The sequence below is a fragment of the Gymnogyps californianus genome, chromosome 1 (genome assembly GCF_018139145.2).
Source record: "Gymnogyps californianus isolate 813 chromosome 1, ASM1813914v2, whole genome shotgun sequence".
Lineage (NCBI taxonomy): Eukaryota > Metazoa > Chordata > Aves > Accipitriformes > Cathartidae > Gymnogyps > Gymnogyps californianus.
In genome coordinates, this window is record NC_059471.1 from 194,334,482 (window position 1) to 194,355,000 (window position 20,519).

The 20,519-nt window shown below is 42.8% G+C and overlaps 1 protein-coding gene across 2 annotated transcripts in view; it reads right to left on the reverse strand.

The window, feature by feature from the left end:
- WASL (WASP like actin nucleation promoting factor) overlaps nt 1-16,202 on the reverse strand; it is a 52,448-nt gene extending 36,246 nt beyond the window's left edge. For both annotated transcript variants that reach the window (XM_050908910.1, XM_050908900.1), the window contains exon 1: nt 15,853-16,202. In XM_050908910.1, coding sequence (XP_050764867.1) covers nt 15,853-15,972 — 120 coding nt within the window. In that variant the 5' untranslated portion in view covers nt 15,973-16,202. The remainder of the gene's footprint in view (nt 1-15,852) is intronic.
- Between the last annotated feature and the right edge of the window lie 4,317 nt (nt 16,203-20,519).

A 20,519-nucleotide genomic window follows, 5' to 3' on the forward strand; every position in this document is an offset into this window, starting at 1 on the left:
TATTATGCTGCCACAGACAGAAATCCAGTATTTTGGGGGTGCGTGTGTCTTATCTTTTCCGCTAACAGCAAAGGTTAAGACAGCTTAACTTCCACATTACTAGTGTTAGTTTTCTCCCCAATGCATGAACACTAATTAATACCTGATAGCCTGGTCACTACTTACTGTTTTAGATAACAAAATGGAGAGATTCTTTTACCATGAAGGATGCCTCTTGAGTAAAGTAACATTATTACAGTTAACAGTTACAATTGTCACTGCCTGTACGGGCTCCTTCTTTGTAGGTCCAAAGCACTGCATTTAATAATGCACCGTGGAAGCCAGAAGCCACCTAAATTCACCTGTGTGTAAACAAACTTTAGTAGTTTGGAAGCAGCGTCACAGAATGGTGGTCTTATGTGGCCAATCCTATGCAAATCTCAGGCTTAAGGTAAGTCACCTATTTCCATTTTGGACAAGCCACAGCTGTAAATTCTTTGTAACAAACTTACTAATGTTTTTGTAAGTCATCATCATGCTTACTTTTACACAGTATATTTAACACTTGATTCTTAAGATGGAAGAATAAAGAGCATAAGGCACATGACTCAAAACTTAACTGCAAAAGGAAAATTGTTTTTATGAAACAAAAGTAATTTCCTACCTACCTAGCATTTCTCAGTGGTCTCTTCCATGATAACCCTGACCCCTGAGCAACAAAATCCCCGAAGTACATAAGGATTGAGAAAATCATGAGACCACACATCAAAAAAAAAAAATCTGATGTTGGCAATACCACAGGAACTAGATAATCACCTGACAAAACTAGTTTTGAAAAGTAGGCATTCTAGCCTAGTTCCGACACAGCCCTTCAATAAGGCCAGTCATCACCCCATACATCTAGGTTCTTTCATGAAGGATTAAGGCTACATTATAAAAAAAGCTAGAGATATTTTAGCTTAGCTTTTGGCATTACTACTTATGCCTCTTAGAAACCGCATTAAGAACTTGCCCTCAGTGATATCCTGTAGCATGGGCTCTGCAGCTCAAGATTTGTGTTTAAATTCTCAGGCCAGGTATTACAAACCCTCAATTTCTACTACGTAAGAAAAGCTCCCCTGTACAATTTGTGTTTCTGTTACACTCTCCCCTTGGATTATCTAAATGAATAAGGTAATATTTGAGTGTAGTTTATTGATGGAAAAAAAAACCTTAAGGAAAGGAATTGCTAAGTTTGCAATACTCAATTTTCAAGGTGAAAAAAGAAACGGATACAACTGACCTCTGCCAAGGTAGGACTTAAAAAAAAAGTTCAGATGAAGAACAATTTTGAAACTCAGATATTAACAACAGAGTTGACAATTTCCTTTCTGAACTTACTACCCACTGCCCGAAATAAGCGCACAGAGGGCTGCTGAATGGGAAAGCTCCTTCCCTGAAGCCAAAATTCTTCCTCTGTAACTCCGTAAGGTGCTGGAATGTTACTTATCACAAGGTTGCCTGCTCTGCTGGGCACAACCAGAACAGCAAAAACTGTAAGGAATCTCATTTACAGTTAATGATAAAGTGTTTACTTATAGAACAAACACGTTGTAGAAAGGAGGCAGCAGGATGTATTTTTCCTCTGCACTCAACACTTTAGTGTCCATGTCCAGTCACCAGTTTCCAGTTTAAAAATCACACAATACTTATTTTTCCCTTCAGCACAGATCTGATTGTAAAACTTCACACAGCAGTTCTAATGAGGAACCATAGGCAGAATTGAGGAACAAAGGCAGTGATGTTCTCCTCAATCTTTTATTCTTAAATATTCATATGTTTGGATGGGTCAGAACAAAAGCATCCCCACAAAAAAAAAAAAAAAAAAAAAGAAGATAGTTAGCTCTCCAGGACTGCTGTGTTCCTGTTCATAACTTGTGAACATTGTTCAGCAGCAATAACAAATATACTATATGGAAAGTTGAAAGTATGTACCAGCCTGAATTTACAAATAATATAAAAAATTATTGCACTCTACTTACAACAGTACTGAAGTAGCACTAGATCTTGTGTGAGAAACAAAGCTTACAATAAAGAAAATCAATATTTATTAGATCAATACAGGAATTTAGAATCCACAAAGTCACACCAATATAATTCTAACATGAACACAGTAGTTTAAGATATTTTTAAAACTCTTAGGACAGAAAATATTTATTTCAAAGAACATTTAGAAGAAACATTAGGTCTGAAACTGACCTTTACTCTTTTTGGTGAGTACTGTCTGAATTAATGAAATACAGCAAGTTGAGCCAAAGTAATAACTTCAATGAAAAAGATCTTAAGATAGCTTTGCTTTTGATCCCAGTGAAAATGAAATACTGGAAACAATCAATCTGTATTGCACTGGCAGTCCAATCAGCCAGTATCATTACCCTAATCAAGCATCAGATTTGAAGCATTACATGCTTCCATTTCTGAACTACTTTTCTGCAAGCCTCTGAGTCTGTTCTGGAGCTGACAGTGAGGCTAACATGCTCAATGTCACTGGTTCTTGCTGCTTGGGAGAACTGGCAACAGCCTTACTGTCAGGTCAAGTGTTTGTCACTTTTCTGAAAACCTCCACTTATGTAATGATAAGTTACAGTGCTTTTATGACAGCATAAAGACAGCAGGTATATTGTTACACCACATTAACAGAATAAAAATGTTCATTAATACTGGTTGTAACCATTAAACAGAAAAAAAGGTTATTGATGACATACCGATGAATTTTTTCAGATGTGTAACACCTTTGGAAATGAGATATTCCTCCATAAGGGCACTGATGCAACTTAAACCCCAATGACTGAAAGAAGGTACCCCTTGTCAAAGCAGACACTGGGTTTCCAGTTTTTGTATGGATATTCCCTTCCTTTGTGATCAACTAACTACACCAATTGCTCTGAGCACCTGAACAGCCTCAATCTGTTAGCATAGAAACAGAAAGCTCCTGATGTTGAGTATATGAAAGATAATATCAGTCCCAGGAATACACAGTTTAGTGAAAACAAGCTGATTACCCGATTAAGACAGAGTTCAAGAAAAATGACACCCTACTCAAAAGACTTCATATGAGTATAGAAATATGGTATCCCTTCCACTCTCCTGGAAGAAATAATCACAGGAGTGGGACCTACATAATAGCAATGCATTAATAGGTTGCTAGAGGTTCAGCATGGTAAATTTTATGAACATCACATTAAAGTCTGCATAACTGGGTCCTCAAAAGATGTAGGAATTAAATTGTTTGCCAGAAACTTCAACACTGTGGTACAAACACTGACGATCTTCTTACAGGAAGATGGTGATGGCGGTGTGCCAGTAACACAGCTAGACCTTGAGCAAGCCTGGGGGAAAAAAAAAAATTCTTGATTTCTTGGTAGTCCAGAATCCACTCCTGAGCACATGAACTATTTACAGAAAATGAAGAAGATTTACAGAATAAATTGAAAGGCCAGCCAACTTCACCAATGAAAGTGTCCTGTAGAACATTTGTTATTCAAAAGTGCATCCTTCAGAAGAAGGCCATCCACCACGTGATGTGCAATATGATAGAGAATTTGAGAGTTTTGTATTAGCTGCTGTGGAACAAAGATCTCTAAATCTGCCAATCCCCATGTAAAAGCTTCAGTTCTGCGACAAACGCTACAGTCTTCTGAAGAATCCCAGAGTCAAAGAAGTGACATTTCAGTCACCTCACTTCAGGACCAGGTTACTCTGACAAACCAGGGCACCATGCTGCACTTCAACGAAGTGCCCAAAGCATCTGAAGTGAAAAACCGGCCTTGATGATGCATGGCAGACATCCTTATTTACGGCTGGTTTGTTCATTTGGAATAAGCCAACTACATAACACCCTTTGCTAATTCAGACTTGCATCACAGTGATATTGTCTGTATGTGGTGACCTTGGAGAAGAAGTTATTTCCAGTGACACAGATATTGGTACTGCGTCATTTCATTGCTAGAGCAATTATCGCAGCCAGAGTTGACATGCAAGTCACCATCCTGAGATTAAGACTAAAAGCACACAGCTTCTAAATCCATGATGGATTGTTACCTCCCTTCTGCTCTGAAGCAAAGACCACCTGCTATGGGAGAACTGCTTGTACAGCACCAAGCATCACCAGGGGTCCAGTTCCTGTCAGTGCTGACTTATAAAAGCAGACATTGGAATAAAATATGGCTTGAGGGGGAAGAGGAGATCACAGGACACCAGGGGGGGGGGGAGATAAAATAAAAAATTGACGTAAGTGTCTACAGAACTGAGGCATCTAAACACTGTCTAACAGATCTAGTGGATGTAGAAGACAGAACTGAAAAGGTTCCTGAGCTTGCACCTTTACATCCCAGACTGAATCAATGATTACGGTGAGATACCAGAACAGAGTATGTGATGATTAAACTATCGTTAATTACGCTATTTCACACCCTAGAACTGTCTCTGGAGCTCAAGTGGGAAACAAATTGTTGCATCTGAACTGACAGAAAAATGCTAAAACGCTCCAAAATGCAGCTGCAGGTAAGATTCCAAGAGACCTCAGCACATCCCTGGAGTCTCTGAAGACAGGCAGAACTTTTCTTAAATTACTTACAAACCACTCATCAGAAAAGAAAGCTCTAGACAGGAATTCATTTTCTTGGTAGGCCAGTGCTCTGTAATCAAGAAGGACAGTAAGTGAAATACAGCAACCCTTAAGGTGACCCTGCTGTACCTAATGCAGTCTGCAGAAGCACAGCTACAAGTTAGCCAGATCTCCTTACCAGAAGGCAAAAATATATATATTTTTTTTTCCTCCTGAAATCGGAGAAGAGGATCTGGAACCTTGTGAGCTTGTGTTCACAATATGTCAGATGCACTTAATAATCTGTCCACTGCAGTAGGTTGTTACATGCATAGGCACACTTTTGTCTGCTAGAAACTTCTAGTCACCTGCATTTTCTCAGTCTTCCAAAAGCAATTTCTAGGAGCAGAGAGACAAGATTGAATTTTGTTGCTGGCAGGAAAACCAGGTTTGACTGTGGCTTGATGTCAAAGAGAACAGTTGTGAGAGCAGCAGCAGAGCTGACCCTTATTCTGTGGTGCACACGCTACTGACAACGCCAGAACAGATAGCTCACTGCCGTCTCCCCATCCCCAGCACTACGATTGCTTTTGTCTCCTGGTAGCTTTCACTGGTTGCACAAATACTAGTAACTAGGACCAGGGGTACTTTCTGGATCCGAGAGCAAGTGGTACAGCAGAATGCACATCTGCACAGAGGATGTCCCTCGCTCCTCCCAACACAACACAAATTGGGTAAGGATGGCCCTACTCATACCGTCTATTAGGAATTATGTTTACACCATTCTGTTCCCAAAACCATGCTCATTAATTTGGGCGACTACTAGCTAGCATTATCCAAACCTGTGCCAGGAAGTATGCCAACAAATTAAACACCATGGACAGTCACAGAACAATGCCTGAGTTCATGCCACTGCCCTACTTAAATTTGTTAGCATCAATATGTTAGCACAGCTGGCTGACAGAGCAGAGGTGAGAGAAAGGACAAGATTCATCCTTCTGCCACTAAGCTTCAATGTACCCTGAGTGGGTATCTCACATTTTGAGCCTGTCAGTTCTGGTTATCGGGGACAGAAAGGTATGGTCCAGACAGGTATGGCCAGTGTGAGGGATGGACCCCTCGGTTACACAGTGTGAAGCCTGGAGCAGCAGCAGGAATACTTGTTCAATAAGCAACCCTCATCTAAACAATATGAACAGAGGGCAGAGGAACAGACAAGATTTGTTGTTTACAGGCAGCAAAGGCCAGAGATGTTCAAAGAGACTGTTAAGGAAAAGTCTCAATGAAGAACTGAAGCACTGAAAGAGAGACCTCCTAAATGACACAAAAAGACGAAGTGAAAACCATTACATGGAATAAGTAAGATCTACATCTCCTAGAGAAACATTTAGCACCAAATCCACCTCCATTCATCCTATCAAACAAAACCGTAATGCAATAGCTGTGTTGCATCTTGTACACGCTTGAACTAAGGCAAGGAAGGGCATGCTCTGTGCAGAGATACAGACGTAGTAACAGTCTCTCAAGTATATAAATATTGGCACCTGAATATGATATGGACAAATCTCTCAAAGACAAAACTAGAATAAATATTTTTTTAAAATAGGTAAGTGGTTTGTTGAATCACTATTGAGTTCTAGAGATCAAGTGCAACCAGCATTTTCTGTTGCAATGACACTTTAAAACCTGGTATAGTTTTAAATGTAAAGTTCCAGCTATACAAACTGAGAACAGGGCTAACAGTGCAGTATAACACTTAAAAAGGCCAACATTGTTTAAGAAAGGTCAAAATGACAACACCTATTGTATGGCTAAAAAATATTGGTTGATATAAAATTGCACAAAATTAAGCCCCAAACTTATATTTTTTTGAAACTGTTAATTGCCAGGTCACTAAAAATATAAACGCTAATAATTCTATGTGCCCACTTATAAAATGAATTTCATACCCAAGATACTCTTAACTACAGACTAAAGGCACATAAAGAAAAAACAGCCCTGCATTTCATTTATTAGAAACTACTGCTTCCTTCTTTGCAAACGCAAGGGGAAGCTTTTGCCTGTGGTATTGCACAGAACACATACCACTACAGGATGTTCATAGTTTTCTTCCTCTTTTCAGTTAACCACAAAAATCAAGCACAGTTTTACAGAGAGGAGCCTATTTGGATGCCTTTGTGTATATTTAGTGTCATAAGCCAAGTGATGTTTCTATTTGCTTTGGCTGACTGAGGGGGAGTAAAGGAAAAAAATGTCTACTCACAAAGAATGACCACATCTTAGCTGTGCTCAGAGCGAGCTATCACATGGTTAGAGGAGCAGGAAATAACTTACAGTTCACTCAAAGCAGGACTAAGCAATTCTGTGGTTTCAAATCTGAGCCTGTAGAGTTGCTGAAGCTGTATCTTCCAGTATACAGTTTCTTAATATAGCAGTTTACAAACTGGAGAGTCTGGTACTCCCTGGAGGAGCAGCAGTGGAGGGTGGAGCAGTGCAAGAAGCCTGAGGAATATCACACTCTGGTTTTTGCTTCCCCCTCTCTTATCCACCAAAAGTTCTCTTTTCTATAGCAACATTAACAATGACTTTGGGCCAGTGAAGATGAAATAGGAGAGAAATGTCTAATGGCCATATCTCAGGCTGAAGTGCACTCTGCGTATGCAGCAGCAAACAGCTGGCTGGCATAGAGACTGTCTCGTCTCCTCTCCTCACCTCTTTCCTCGTGCAATGCTCTGTTGAGTTAGAAGAATACAAGCCATGTCTATCCCAGCAGATCTTTGTGCAGATTATGGATGCAGGGGCTGAAGGGAGAAAGGAAGATCCTGGAAGCACTTGAGGTACCAGGGGGAAAGAGGAAATAAGGGGAGGAAACCCTTTTGCTGGGACAGAAGGACAGAAAACTTGTTAAAAAAAGCACGTGTGTGATAAGAGAGTGCAAGGAGACTGATGAACGCCGAGACACAAGATTCAGAGGACAGAGGTCACTGTGCAGGACTTTAAAGCAAATCAGCAGGATGGGGCTTACAGAAGAAATAGTGGTTAAATCGATTCCTAAAACATCATTACCAACTTAACAGCAATCTGCTGTATAAAAATCTCCAAGCTTTATTTTCTACATAGAAACTACGATTCTTTTTAAGTCAATAAATTACCGCTTCTGTTATAAAATGTACTAAGAAGGTTGTAAAACATCTTACTTTTCTTTATCCCTAACATAGAAAGATATTAATACAACAAATCAATACTCATTTCTTTTCTTATCCACAAATCACATACAGATAAATAAATCTCTTGGCTGTCACCCTGAGGAGGGAGAAAGTATTTACAATTTAGTGCCAAATTCCCATATTCAAATATTCTTGTTGTTCTTCAGCCTAGACAGCAAGACAAGCACTAGGCCTTGTTACTTAATACTCAGAGAATGTTATTTAGGAATCCATATTTTAACTTAACCTTTCTTGTAAATAATCTCACCCAGTGCTGGCTAACTTTCGGGAAAACCATCATCGATAACACTTGACGTAAATGCATTTTTTAAAAGCGTTTGCAATCTTAGAGGCAAGAGTTATCTTTCCATAATTAAGAATTCAAATAATGAAATACAGTTTTCTTAGCCTTTCAAAGAGGAGAAAGCCCCATTTTCTTTCGTTAGGTCGGTGTTTCTCAAATTGCAGGCACAGTACCCCCGCATACAAAATATGCTTGATAAGTTCCCATATGACTATACCACTCTGATGCTGCATAGTGGCTAATTAACAAGGAGAGATAAAGGCAAAATAACACATTCACTTTGAAGGAAAATGAGATGAATGCAGGGAAATTCTGCTTTACACAAAGTTCTGAAGGGGAAAATGGTGTGTGAAACCATCTTACAGAAATGGAAACACTTACGACCTTGATTAGCAAGCCTTAATGGGATCTTTCAGCTTTAAGCTAGACACACTGGAGAACTGGAAAATGCATTAACACTGTTTCTCAGAAAACTTAAAAGAAAAAAAGCTGCCTTAGACTGAGGATTTTAAGGATAGCCAAATAAACAGTACAGGGAAAACAGTCTCACCAAGGTGAACATGCATGTATGAAAGCAAGTGCCTAAAGTGAGCTGCAGTCTGCAAATATGTCGTGGAGCTCTGCAGCAACAATTTCCTTGCCAGCAATCATCTTCTCCACAGAACATTAAGTCTACAGGAACTGAGTAATTCACTTAAACCTCTTCGAGAATCATACATTCTTAACACACGCATTCTAATTTGAGATGCCTAAAGTGTCATTCACTGCATAAACACAAAGAGGTGTCAGGAAAATTGTCTACCTTTAACTCACGGGTAGCTGAAAATACACTACTGAATTTGAAGAATTAAGCAAGTGAGCAGCTTTCTACGAAAGGGTCCCTATGATTGTTTGCATTACATCTCTTCTTTTTCCATTTGGCTCTTCTAGTACACTGCTCCTCTCATGTGAAGATCACAGCACACTTCAGGATCTTCGAATTTAACTGCAACTGTCCCTGAAGGTAACTGCACACCTACTGTGCCCATTTGATGGGTGATCCAGGCACAAACAATGCCTGGAAGCCAGAGAAGTTAGTGTGGCAGTGTACCCAAGCAAACACCTTCAGAAACAAAACCATCTTGTACAGCATCTGAGTCATGTCCTGGTAGAGTGGGCTGCTTAAAACCACCCATGAAGATACACTTCTAGTTCCACTAAATCCACTTTGTTTGATTTACTGTTACAAGGAAAACAAACTGGCCAACAACAACAAAAAAATATACCTCTGTGCCCAAGTAACACATAATGCCAACCTTTCTTGAGGAAATGGTACCCTAACCTACCAATAAGCAACTCTGTCTAGTGCCCATGACACATTTTTGTTACTTCCTATATTTTATTATCTAGGTATTAGGTCATGAAACCATAAGTTTCCTGCACTATACTAAGTTTTATTTCTGTACTACAAAGATTCCTCAAGAGACAAGCCTATGAAACATGCTCACTGGAAGAGAAGATACCATAAATCTTACCACACGGCTTCAAGTGAACAGCAAACTTTCTCTGACAAACTGAGCACTTAAAAGCTCACCAAGCCCCCTCTCTACTGCAGACAGCTCTGCCTATAAAAGGTCAATGAAAGAATCAAGCCTTTTGTCATGTTGGTTAATGAACTACTGCAAAGTTCCTAGATGACACTCACTCATCATATACAAACCACTTCAATGCTTCACCTATTCCAGCACTGGGCTAGGAGTTGCCAGTGGCAATTGCTGCCGTTGCTGGCACCTGCAGCCACTACGTACCAATGATAGCAGTAAACAAGTTCTTAATTCCGGCAGTACTGGAGACACTAACAGTAGAGCAATAAGGGTCATAAGAAGCTCTACAGAAAAGACAGGGAAGTTTTTTCAGGCAGAAGTACCAGAACTCCTCCGAAAGAAGAGATTTGAGATCTAAGTTAGAACATTCTCCATTATCACCTTTTTACCCTGAAATTGCACGGTATAAGATGGATCTCATACATTCTACTTACTACAAATTGGGCTTATACTAAACCCTTGAGAGCCCCAGAAGAAATATTCACAGAGGAAACATTCTTGTGATAACAGATTCAAATCAATACTTATGACCAGATAGTGCAGAGAAATCACATCAATTCTCCATTAAAGGAAGAACAAAGTAGAGTCTTTCCATTTACATATTCGCATGAAATAGTAAACTCAGTCTTTATCTTCTAACAAGAAACTACCTCTTCCTTAGGTGTTCTTCTAAAAAAGTGGTACCTGGACATCTTGGTGGAAATCTTGTAGTCAAAACATGACTGTTCATCTGAATCCTACATTAAAACTTTGCGCTCTTCTAAATTCCTCCACCTGTTTCTTAGCTGTGAAGAGCTGGTAAGTTACAACACAACAGCTTGTGACTACAAATTGTTTTCATCCTGTTGCGTCTGTACGCTACAGGATTCCAGAGCACGTTATCAGGAGCATGAGTGGCACACTTGACCAGCTGATTAACCACAGAGATGCTAAGAGACTTTCGGCACTTGACTACCTCCAAAACAGAGAAAAGATCTACAAGTAGCTCAGAAGAGAATGCAAGAGCACTGAAGCCTTAATAGATTGAGGTACTTGTTCCAGGCCTATATTACTAGATCACCTTCTGTTTAGCAACACATAACACTTCATAACAGAGATATACAGTGACTGAAATTTGTAGTAGGACTCACCTTGCATGTCAAGACACAAATTTATGTGTCTAGCACATGAGAGGTCAGGAGAGATGTAACCACTACAAGTCACTGAAGCAAAGACAGAAATTCAACTGCTAATTCTAAGTTTCTATCTTAAGGTAAGTTGAATAGGAGATTTAGACAACAGCCAGTAATGTCTACTGACAATGATGGATTTTAACACCTAGATTTCTGTCTCTTACTCCTGAGCCGAATCCCACACTTTGTGAATTGATGCTTTGTCTCAAATACGTACAGCTACAAGATGCAATGCCTTGTAGAGTGTTCGCATGTAGTCTCAAAACATTTCTCATCCATGGGTAAATAATCTGTTTACAGCATAGTGCACTACTTTAGCTTAATAGCAAGCTGTGAGGAAAACAAGCATGAGAAACACTTTATGATAAATAACCCTACTGTAGATACACGGAGGCAGTTTGAGGACGATGGCTAAGCCACTTGCTCTGAAGAGTCTCATCTGACCCATTCCTGTGAAAATCAGTTTTGTAGGCACAGGTTTGGTTCAGAGGAACCGTCAAAAAAACAATGTAATTCCCTCTAGAAGGGAAGATGATTGCTGACAAGTTGTTTAAGGAAGTGACTCCAGTGGATACTAGTGAGGCATCTGAAGATGTTACATGTCTTTTGATAGAACAGGACAGACCTCAAAAGAAATCCAGGCATAACTCTCAATATTCTTCTGTTCCACGAGACCCTAACCTTTACGCTTTGTCTTCTCCCTCTGCATCTCATTTAAAAACACATGCAAAGATGAGATAAGAACAACTGAGTCATCAGTTTAGTGGTGGTTATCTGTTCAAGAGATAACTCCTTTTCAAACTGCAATCTCAAGCTTTTTTGGATGTACAGCCTGCAGCATAAACTCACTCAAATTGAAGAGTCCCAACACTTCTCAGCCACATGAAGTTGCCCATTACTCAGACCTGTAGTCCACACCTTCCGGTCTTAGTTCACGCTGTTTTCATACGCACAAATAATCTTACAAGTCCTTTCTTGATAATACCTTTAATTCTTATCAATTAAGAGCTATAACTGCCATTCAGGTTTTTATTTTGTTTTATCTCAACTGTTACTGTAATTTGTCCTTTGGCTCTGACATACAATCCTATTCTGGTCACATGCACTTTAAAAGCAGCCAAAACAGTTTTCTTAGTTTACTGCTGTGTCACTTCTCTTTTTGCATTCTTTACCAGTTCCTCTTTACCCTATCAACCATGGCAAGATCTTACAAATAACAACCTATTCCTAGCCTTACTCATTACACCTTATCCAGGTGCTGAGTCCCACTTCTAAGCAGTATAAAATAGCCATACTTCATTACCTACTTCTAATGTTATCAAGTACACACCTCTCAGGTTTTCTTTCCTAAACACATACAAAATTATTTCTACAGAACAAACTAGTTTTTCATCAGTGACATTACTTTTGTGCACATTAATGAAATATTTTTGTGGTTATGCCAAACTTGGAAGGCTTTGCTTAAGTCCGCTTAGTTACAAATCAGTCATTTTAATTTTGTCCTAAGGAATGAGTTTTGTAAGGAAAAGCAAATGCTAGGTGTCTCATCAATAGTTTTCAATAAAGAAGGTACTTTTATAATTTGCATGATTAATATTAGTCAGTAATCTCATAGCTCACCTTAGCATGGGTTTACATAGACTTTTATTTCTACATTATGATAAAAAATAGTTATGGAAAAATTTCTACAGATAGTAAATTTTACACCTGACCTAGATAACAAATGTCATATACCTGAATGAAAATTAGTTACATGCCTAAGCAACAATAAAGTCCTAAAGGGCTACCTTATGCCGGATACCTACTGCAAGTAGTTCTACATTTGGATTCATATTTCAACCAAATTAACTATAGCTGCAGCTCTGACTATTAGCCAGTGGCTTGGTTTTGAAAACCTGATCTGTCATGGGCAAAGGTATTTTAATTGCTTATAGATTCAGATAAGCATTTTACAGCTCAGCAAGCGGGGGGAAAAAAGGGAGTAAAAAAAAAAAATCAGTAACCGTCTGTATGTACATTTGCTTACTAGTCAATGACATTCCCAAAGTATCTGTAGTAGTTCAGAAAATGGTATCAGCCTCAGCAACACACACACAGTGATGGCTCTTCACCACTTCCCCCACTCCCATGTAATTTTTGTGTTTACCAGTCATCATTACTTAAGATGCCATTGAAATTATGTCAGTATCGGAGTTCATAGGTTGTGAGTACTCGATCAAAATTAAGCTACTTGATAAATTCCTTTGCTTTTCCATAGAACAAAAATCAAGTAGTTGAATCCTCAGTGTTATTTCAAAGTAGCTGCCTTGTAATCAGTCAAAAATGGAGTCAAAGGAAAGACTGTTGACATAAATCAAGTCCAGAGCGCCACATGCTTTCTTAACCAAGCCCCTCAGGACTGATACCAGCACTACGCCCTCCATAAGAGCACTATAAATTATTACTACAAAAAGAGTATCTAGGATCATAGTTTAATGTCTCAACTGTTCCTCTGGCATTCATTTCACTAGTGATCTAAACACAAGGTCAAGTCAAACATAATCTAAAATTATGTCGATATGGCAGATGCACATCACATGCAGTAGCATATCCATGCCCCACACTGACAGAGACCACCACCTGTAGCAGCCAGGTCACACAGACAATTCAGCTGATGGGAAAGCAAGCTTGTAGCATCCTACGAAACTCGCAAGATTTTCCTTTCTTAAAAAGTAGCATTTACAGTCTGAAGTTTCACTAATGAATAATTCAAACATGGATATTAAGAGATCAAATATCATGTACATTAGAGCAAAAAGGCATTTATCAGCATAGCATGCCAACACTGAGTCAGGCTAGAAGGTCAAGAGTATCAAGAGTACTACTGGGCTCTGACGGACAGACATTGTGGATTCAAGTTAGACAGCTGAAGCTGCTACAATCTCCAGGTGCCCATTCCACTTCTCTGATAGACACTGCCCTCCAAGGGACAGAGATGTTCAATCTATTAATGAATTAGTTTCTGAATTATCATAATTTTTGGCTCAGGCCACAGTAAGCCAAAAAAGCCTGGTTAAGTATCTCTAGAGCTTCAACACTCAAGTCCTCACGATTGAGCAGAGACTCAATTATAGTAAGATGAGCCTACAGGGCTGGGGGAAAAGGGGAAGAGAACGGGCCACAATTAGAAGAACCTCAACTGGAAAGTCAGCCAAGATTCAGTGTAAACCACAAGAACGTGTAGTTTCAAGAAAAATACAAAGCAAGTCATGTCTATGAAGCTATCAACCTGTCACAAATTGCATGACACCCAGATACTATGAAGATATTTACCTCCAAAGTCTGCTTTCAACATGCTATTTATGCAGAAAAGTTGAGAACTTGAGTAGGTGAGTGTTACAGCTGAGCGTAACAAAAAAGAAGAGTGTATTCACTTGACAAGAAAATCCAAGTTGTAGAAAAACAAACTGGAAATCAACTTACACAAATTCATGCACTACTTTTTAAATTTAGAGGAAAGTTGGGGGTTTTTTGCAAAGGAGCTAAACATATGAAATGTGTACCTGAAAGTAGTTCAATTAATTGAAGGTGTTTCTTACAAATCTGTTACTTTCCAAAAAACATGCTTTACGGTCTCACCTTCTGACCCATTTAACTTACTGTGAGAGCATCTTATTTAACCCACCCCAATGTAAATATCACCTACTTCCTGTTCAGTTACTACATCTTATACATGCTTTGCAACAGTTTGATCAACAATACCATTTCAAAGTCCAAAGAGTTATGTGGAACCATTATGACTGCACAGATATCCTGCTTTAAATCACAATTTTAAGTTCATGAAATACTCTTCATAGCGTTACAGCAAGATGCACAGTGCCTAACATTAGTATGCTAGGCGCTGGACACAAAGCATCAGAAAACAGCCAGGTAACATAATTTCAATGGCTTCCAAATGGTAATTTTTTTCCAAAAAGAAGCATTTTTTTCATTTTTTTCAAAAGACACGGTTCTTCTAAAAGCCGCTTCTTTTCTAAAGAAAGTGGTTAACTTTTGAAGCCTTCAAGTAGCTCTTTAATGCAGATGAGTACAGTTTTAATACAGTTTTATATTAACATGCAAGAGGTATTCTGAAAATGAAGAACTTACTGATATACTTGGTAACACATTTACTACAAGGCTTTTTCTTTTAACCATTATGTTGCCTTTTATATATATAAAAACAGGAAAAGATGTGGTATTTGAGTCGCATTTGAGTACATGAACCTGTTGTTTAGGCTAGGAAAAGTACAGACTAAATCCAAGGCAGGCCTAACACTGATACGAGCCTCCCTACAACTTCATCAACGTTGCTTTGTTGTACCGCAGGTGCACCTGGGGCTCGTCCCAGCCTCGCCGAGCAACTGAACTTTTGCCACCGAGCCCCGCGGCTGCTCCCTTGCTGGCCAGTTCCCCCTGCAGAGCACGGGTCAGCTGCAGGGCTGGGGTGAGCCCCACCGGCCGCCCTCCGGGAGCTCAATGCCGATGAACAGGGGAGCGCGGAAGGACGGAGCCCACACCGGCGCTCGAGGCGGTCTCGGAGCCGCCCGGGCGCGCACGGCTCCAGCCGGAGCCGGCACGGCGGAGGGGGCGAGGCCGGGCCCGGCGCTCGGGGTAGGCAGCCCCGCCGGGCCGGGACGGCCGAGGGGCCCCGCCACCCACGCTGCGGGCCGCGGCCGTCGCCATTCACTGCCCTCAGCACCCCCGCTCCGCTCCCACCGCCCGGGGTGCTGCGGACGAGGCGGGCAGGGAGCGAGGCCTGCGGAGACCGCCCCCCTCCCGGGCGCCGGGCCGGGGCACCGGAGCGGGCCGGGCCGGGCCGGGCCGGCTGAAACTTCCGCAGCACTCAACTTCCCGGCGCCCCGGCCGGCCTGTCCTCACACGCCCCCTGCCTGCCCCGGCCCCCGGCCCTCCGCGCCCGGGGTGGGGACGGGCTGGGGGTCTCCGGCCCGGGAGCGCCGCGGGCCGCCCCCTCCCCTCCCCGCCGCCGCGGGCCGGGACTCACCACGCATTTCTTGCCGAGGAAGCTGAAGAGGCTCTCGTTCTCCTGCGGGGTGAGCAGCAGGGAGCCCACATTGGTGACCCGCCGCGGCTGCGGGGGCTGCTGCTGCGGGTTGCCGCTCATGGCCAGGGCCGGCCCGGCGCTGCCCTCGCCGCCCTGCGACCGTTGGCGCCCGCGGCCCCCTCCTCCTCCTCCTCCTCCGCTGCCGCCGCGGCCTCACAGCAGCCGCATCGCGGAGCCTCCCTCTCGGGGCCGGGGAAGGAGGGAGGTAGAGAGGGGCGGCGGGGCCTCGGCCAGCTGCCGGCAGCCCGCGGAGAGGGCGCCGGGGAGGGGGGCAGCCGCACCGGTGCCGCTCCGCGCCGGCGGCCGATCGCACCCGCCCCTCCGAGAAGCGCTAAACTTCCAACTCCGGCCCGGCTCCGGCGGCCGCACGATCCAACATGGCAGCGGGGGCGGGCGAGACCACAGCGCGCGGCAGCCAGGGGGGGAGGCCGGCGGAGCGCGCTGCCGCCGCGACCATGCGCCGTGCGGGGAGAGGGGGGCGCCGCCTTCCGCTCCCGCCCCGCCCCGCCGGGCCGCGCCTCGGCAGCCAGCTGGCGAGCGTCGCCGCCCGCGCCCTGCCCCTCAATACCTGCCAGGCCGGCCTGGCGGCTGCTGGGCGGAGGCGGGGAGCTGGGGAGGAGGAGGAGGAGGAAGAAGAAGAAAAAGAGGAAGGAGCTGTCGCCGCCGTCCCCGCCGCCTAGCCCCGGATGGGGCCCGGCGGGATGCGGCCGCACGGCGGGGACCGGCGCGGCGCTGTCCCGGAGGCCGTGGGAGCCACCGGGGCAGGGCGTGAGGGGGAGCGCGGCCGGGGGCGCCCCTGGGTGCTGCGGGCGAGGAGCCGTGGAACCGTGCCGCCCCGCGGTGGGGGGAGGCCGGGTCCGTGGGGGGAGTCACCCGGAGCGCGAAGAGGTCCCGAAGCCCGTTAAACGGCACCGTTGCCTGAACTGAAGCTCGTTACCGAGCAAGTGCGCGGGGTGCCCAGGCCTCGCGCAGGGGTGAGGGGACGAGGGCGCGTTGGAAGCCCTTACATTTTTAGTGAAACCTGATTTAATTTGCAACTCGGAAATCTTTTCACCGTTCGTGACAGAAGGGAAAACGTTTCTTCATGGTTTGCCATACAACTTGCCAAGCCGGCTGTGTTGTTCCCCGCCGCGTGGCGTGGGGCGGGTAGCTCATGCAGTCCTGGCGGTGCAGAGGCGACGATTGCCTGGCTGTGCGCAGTCACGCAGGGAGGCGGGCGTGGGGGTGTCAGCCATCACGCTGCCGAACAGCAGGCTGCTACAGTTAGAGGTGAAATACCTAAAAATAGTAGGTACTTCAGGCTCTCCGGGGGTCAGCTGCTGAGGAGAAATCGTGTATACAATCAGCAGCCTTTGTCAGCTAGATTTCTCTTCCCCCTGCTTCTCTCCATGTGACAGCAACTAGCTGGCATGGAGGTTGAAGACCTTTCAAAGCCTGAAGATCCAGAGCACAGCTGCCTTATGCCCAGCCTGGCTTTCAGCTGCATGAAAGAAATGCTTATGCTTCTCGCCTGCAAAGGTGAAAAGCAGATGTCGAAGTGAGCACCTTGCTAGTTTTCTCAGTGTTTTTAGGTAAAGAATGTGTTGGCTTCACATCCTCTGATAAATTCATTGTCCATCTGGAAGGTGCTAAAGCAATCCCTCCATGATCGTTTACTTTCTTTGTATTGTGGGAAAGAACTGAAGAGCACAGGAGGAAAGGAACTAGAGAAGCACAGGAGGAAAACCTGTGAACGCAAGTCTTTGTACCAAGCTGTACTGACTTCTCTTCATATCTTCCAAAAGATCAGACGGAAACAGATGGCAACCCCTTCTGCTCTGCTTATAGGCCCTTTTCCCTGTAGTTAAGAGCCTGTAACTGTGTCCAAAAGTGTAAGGAAGGGAGAATACGGTGGAAAATCCTGAGCTTCCAGCATAAAAAGAATTTAAAATATATGCATGTACAGGACTCCTCAATCTGCAGATCTTGCAGAAGTGGCTTGGGCCTTTGCTGTAAAGGAAAAACAGTAGGAACCAATGCTTCCAAAGTACTTTTCAGCAGTCCTAGGTTCTTCAGTTTTCATTTGTTTCTTGTGTAAGTATGTGCATATTTTAGTGGAAGGGGAAATACTTTAGCTAAAGAATATTGGCAGCATTTCGCTCGTTGAAAATGTACGTAAAAGATAAAACACATGGAAGCACTTTACAAGACACTTGGTATTTTGGTGTTGTTTTATTTTGTTTCATAAAACAAACAATTATTTTATAGCCAAAGCCGTTTCAAGGAAATTTACATACCACTGTTGGTGGTCACAGTGTAAATAGCTAAAAATAGAGTACACCTTCGATGGGTACATACTGGTACTGTCCTCACCTGTCTGACCACTTACGTTCCTTGATTTTTTTTTTTTTTCTCATTTCGGTTAGCTTTTACTGTTTGTTCCTTATTGTGTAGTTCCTGCCATCAAAGAGAGTTCTGGGTGTTGCGGGTGATACGTTTTGCTTCATAGTGTTCTCAGACCAGCTGGCTGGTAGCTATTCGTAAGGGCCCTTTAACCTTCAGGCTCTATTGTTAGGATTTTGTTTGCTTTTTTAATAGGGGTAGGCAGGAAAGGGAAGAAAAAAGGACTATTTTCAGACTCTGTGTTTCATTAATTATGCAAAAGCTGTTTCTGTTTTTGTATCATGGCAAAGCATTGAGTCCTGAAGGGAAATGGAAATATCAGTATCTGGTGATAAGTCCAAGGGATGCACTGAAAAATAGATTTTTGCCTTTGATATTTACGTTTGCAGTAATATCAGCAACGAGCTGCTATTCCTGCATAAAACGTCTGGTTTCAAGCAAAGTTCTTTCAAGGAAAGGCACCATCTGGAATTACCTCTCCATATCCTGAAGAAATTGCAGTGCTCTTTCTGACCTCTCTTAGGGAAATTGCTGTCATTGTTCATCCGAGGCTTTCCTCTGAATTTCTCGCTGTAGTCCTTAGGGTTCAACCTGTGTTACCCACTGCTGATGTCCATAAGCTTTATGGGAAGCTGCTCTTCTTTTGTGTTTCTCCATTTCAGGATACGAGCTCATAGTACCAAGGTACTGAAATACACTGGAAGTGACATAACGTGTATCAATATAAGCAAGTGTAATGATCTTAAAGATTTATATTATAAATACTTATTTAATAAACAGTTTTTATTATCCTTGTCAGACTTATTTCTGACAGAAAATATGTATCTCTGAATTTTGTCTTTAAATGTGGACCTCTACAGTAATTTTTCATACTTTTATACTTCGAGTTGCAGATTTTAAATATTCACACAATTTCAGAAATAACATTCTGCAATTGAAAATGGAGTAAAAAGGTGAGGAAAACTTTCTACTTAAAGTTCATTTTTCTAGCACTACAAATCATAATATATTTTAAAGGTTTTATCAAAGTCTGAATTATCTAAATGCAAGAAGCTGTTAGTTCTCCAAGGATTTATTATTTTTTTTAGTAGTGTCGCTGCATTTCCCAGATCTTGATTTTGTCCCAGTGCTGAATTTAGGTCACACAGTTTGGTTTTCTTATTTTCCGTAAGATGAACAGGCAGTTGATTACACCAAAGAACAAGCAGGCTTAAAGGAGAACACGGCTCTCCATAGAAAAAAATTTCCTACCGTCTCTCTTCCATCTCACGTGACAAGTGGAGCAGCCTGGGACAAGTGCAAACCTCGCTGCAGCGACCACATAAGCATGGCTGGGGGAGATCAGGAGTGAGAGCGTATGATTACTGTCACCACACGGGACGGGTATGTCAACAGGGCAGCCCAAGAATGAACAAAAGGGAGGAAGGGCTTCTTTCCCTCAACACCCTTTTTGGCTGGGCCTGCAGAAAACTCGAGTCCACTCTCTGCAAAACCGCTGTGGTAACCAAAAAAAGGAACTGTCTTTGTGGTTGGAAGTAGGTTTTGAGCTGTGAAGACGAAATTCCTCTTTTTTAAGTAAACCATGTTGTTTTTGTCAACAGAGACCTCATCAAAGAGGACTGGGTTTGCATCATTACTGAATCGATGGCAAATAACGTATTAGTTATTTTACTGATAGAGGTTCATTCACTTCTACTCTCTGTGCACTGAACCTTTAAACATTTAGGAATCCCAGCCTGCTCTGGAGGTAACTGAATCATCTATTAAGTTACGGCCCATTTCAGATTCAGTCACCGCATTTCGTTTCTCACAGAGATTTTACATTATCTGTTTCAGGTGGGTAATAGTCTGGAAGAAAGAAGATCTGGAGCCTATGGTGTTTTTTTTCTCTATATTGAATTTATATCCTGTAGATTTCAATTACAGAAAGACATGAATTAGGAGCAGAAGTTGCAAAAGTTGACAAATTTTATTTTAATTAGTCAGGAAAGCCTCTGCTGATTCCATACGGATGTGGAAGTGCAGTGTCAGTAGGAAGAATCCCCTCCTTCTGTGGGCCGGCCGCGAAGCAGAGCGTCCTCACCACGGGAGTGAGCAGGCTGGAGCCTGAGAACCAATGCCATGGGACAATAAGTTCTTTCATTTCTTGCACGAATGCCGTCTTGGGTGCCAGCTAGAACTTTTTCTCTCCCTGTAGTGCCTGTTACGCATGTCTTCCTGTTTGC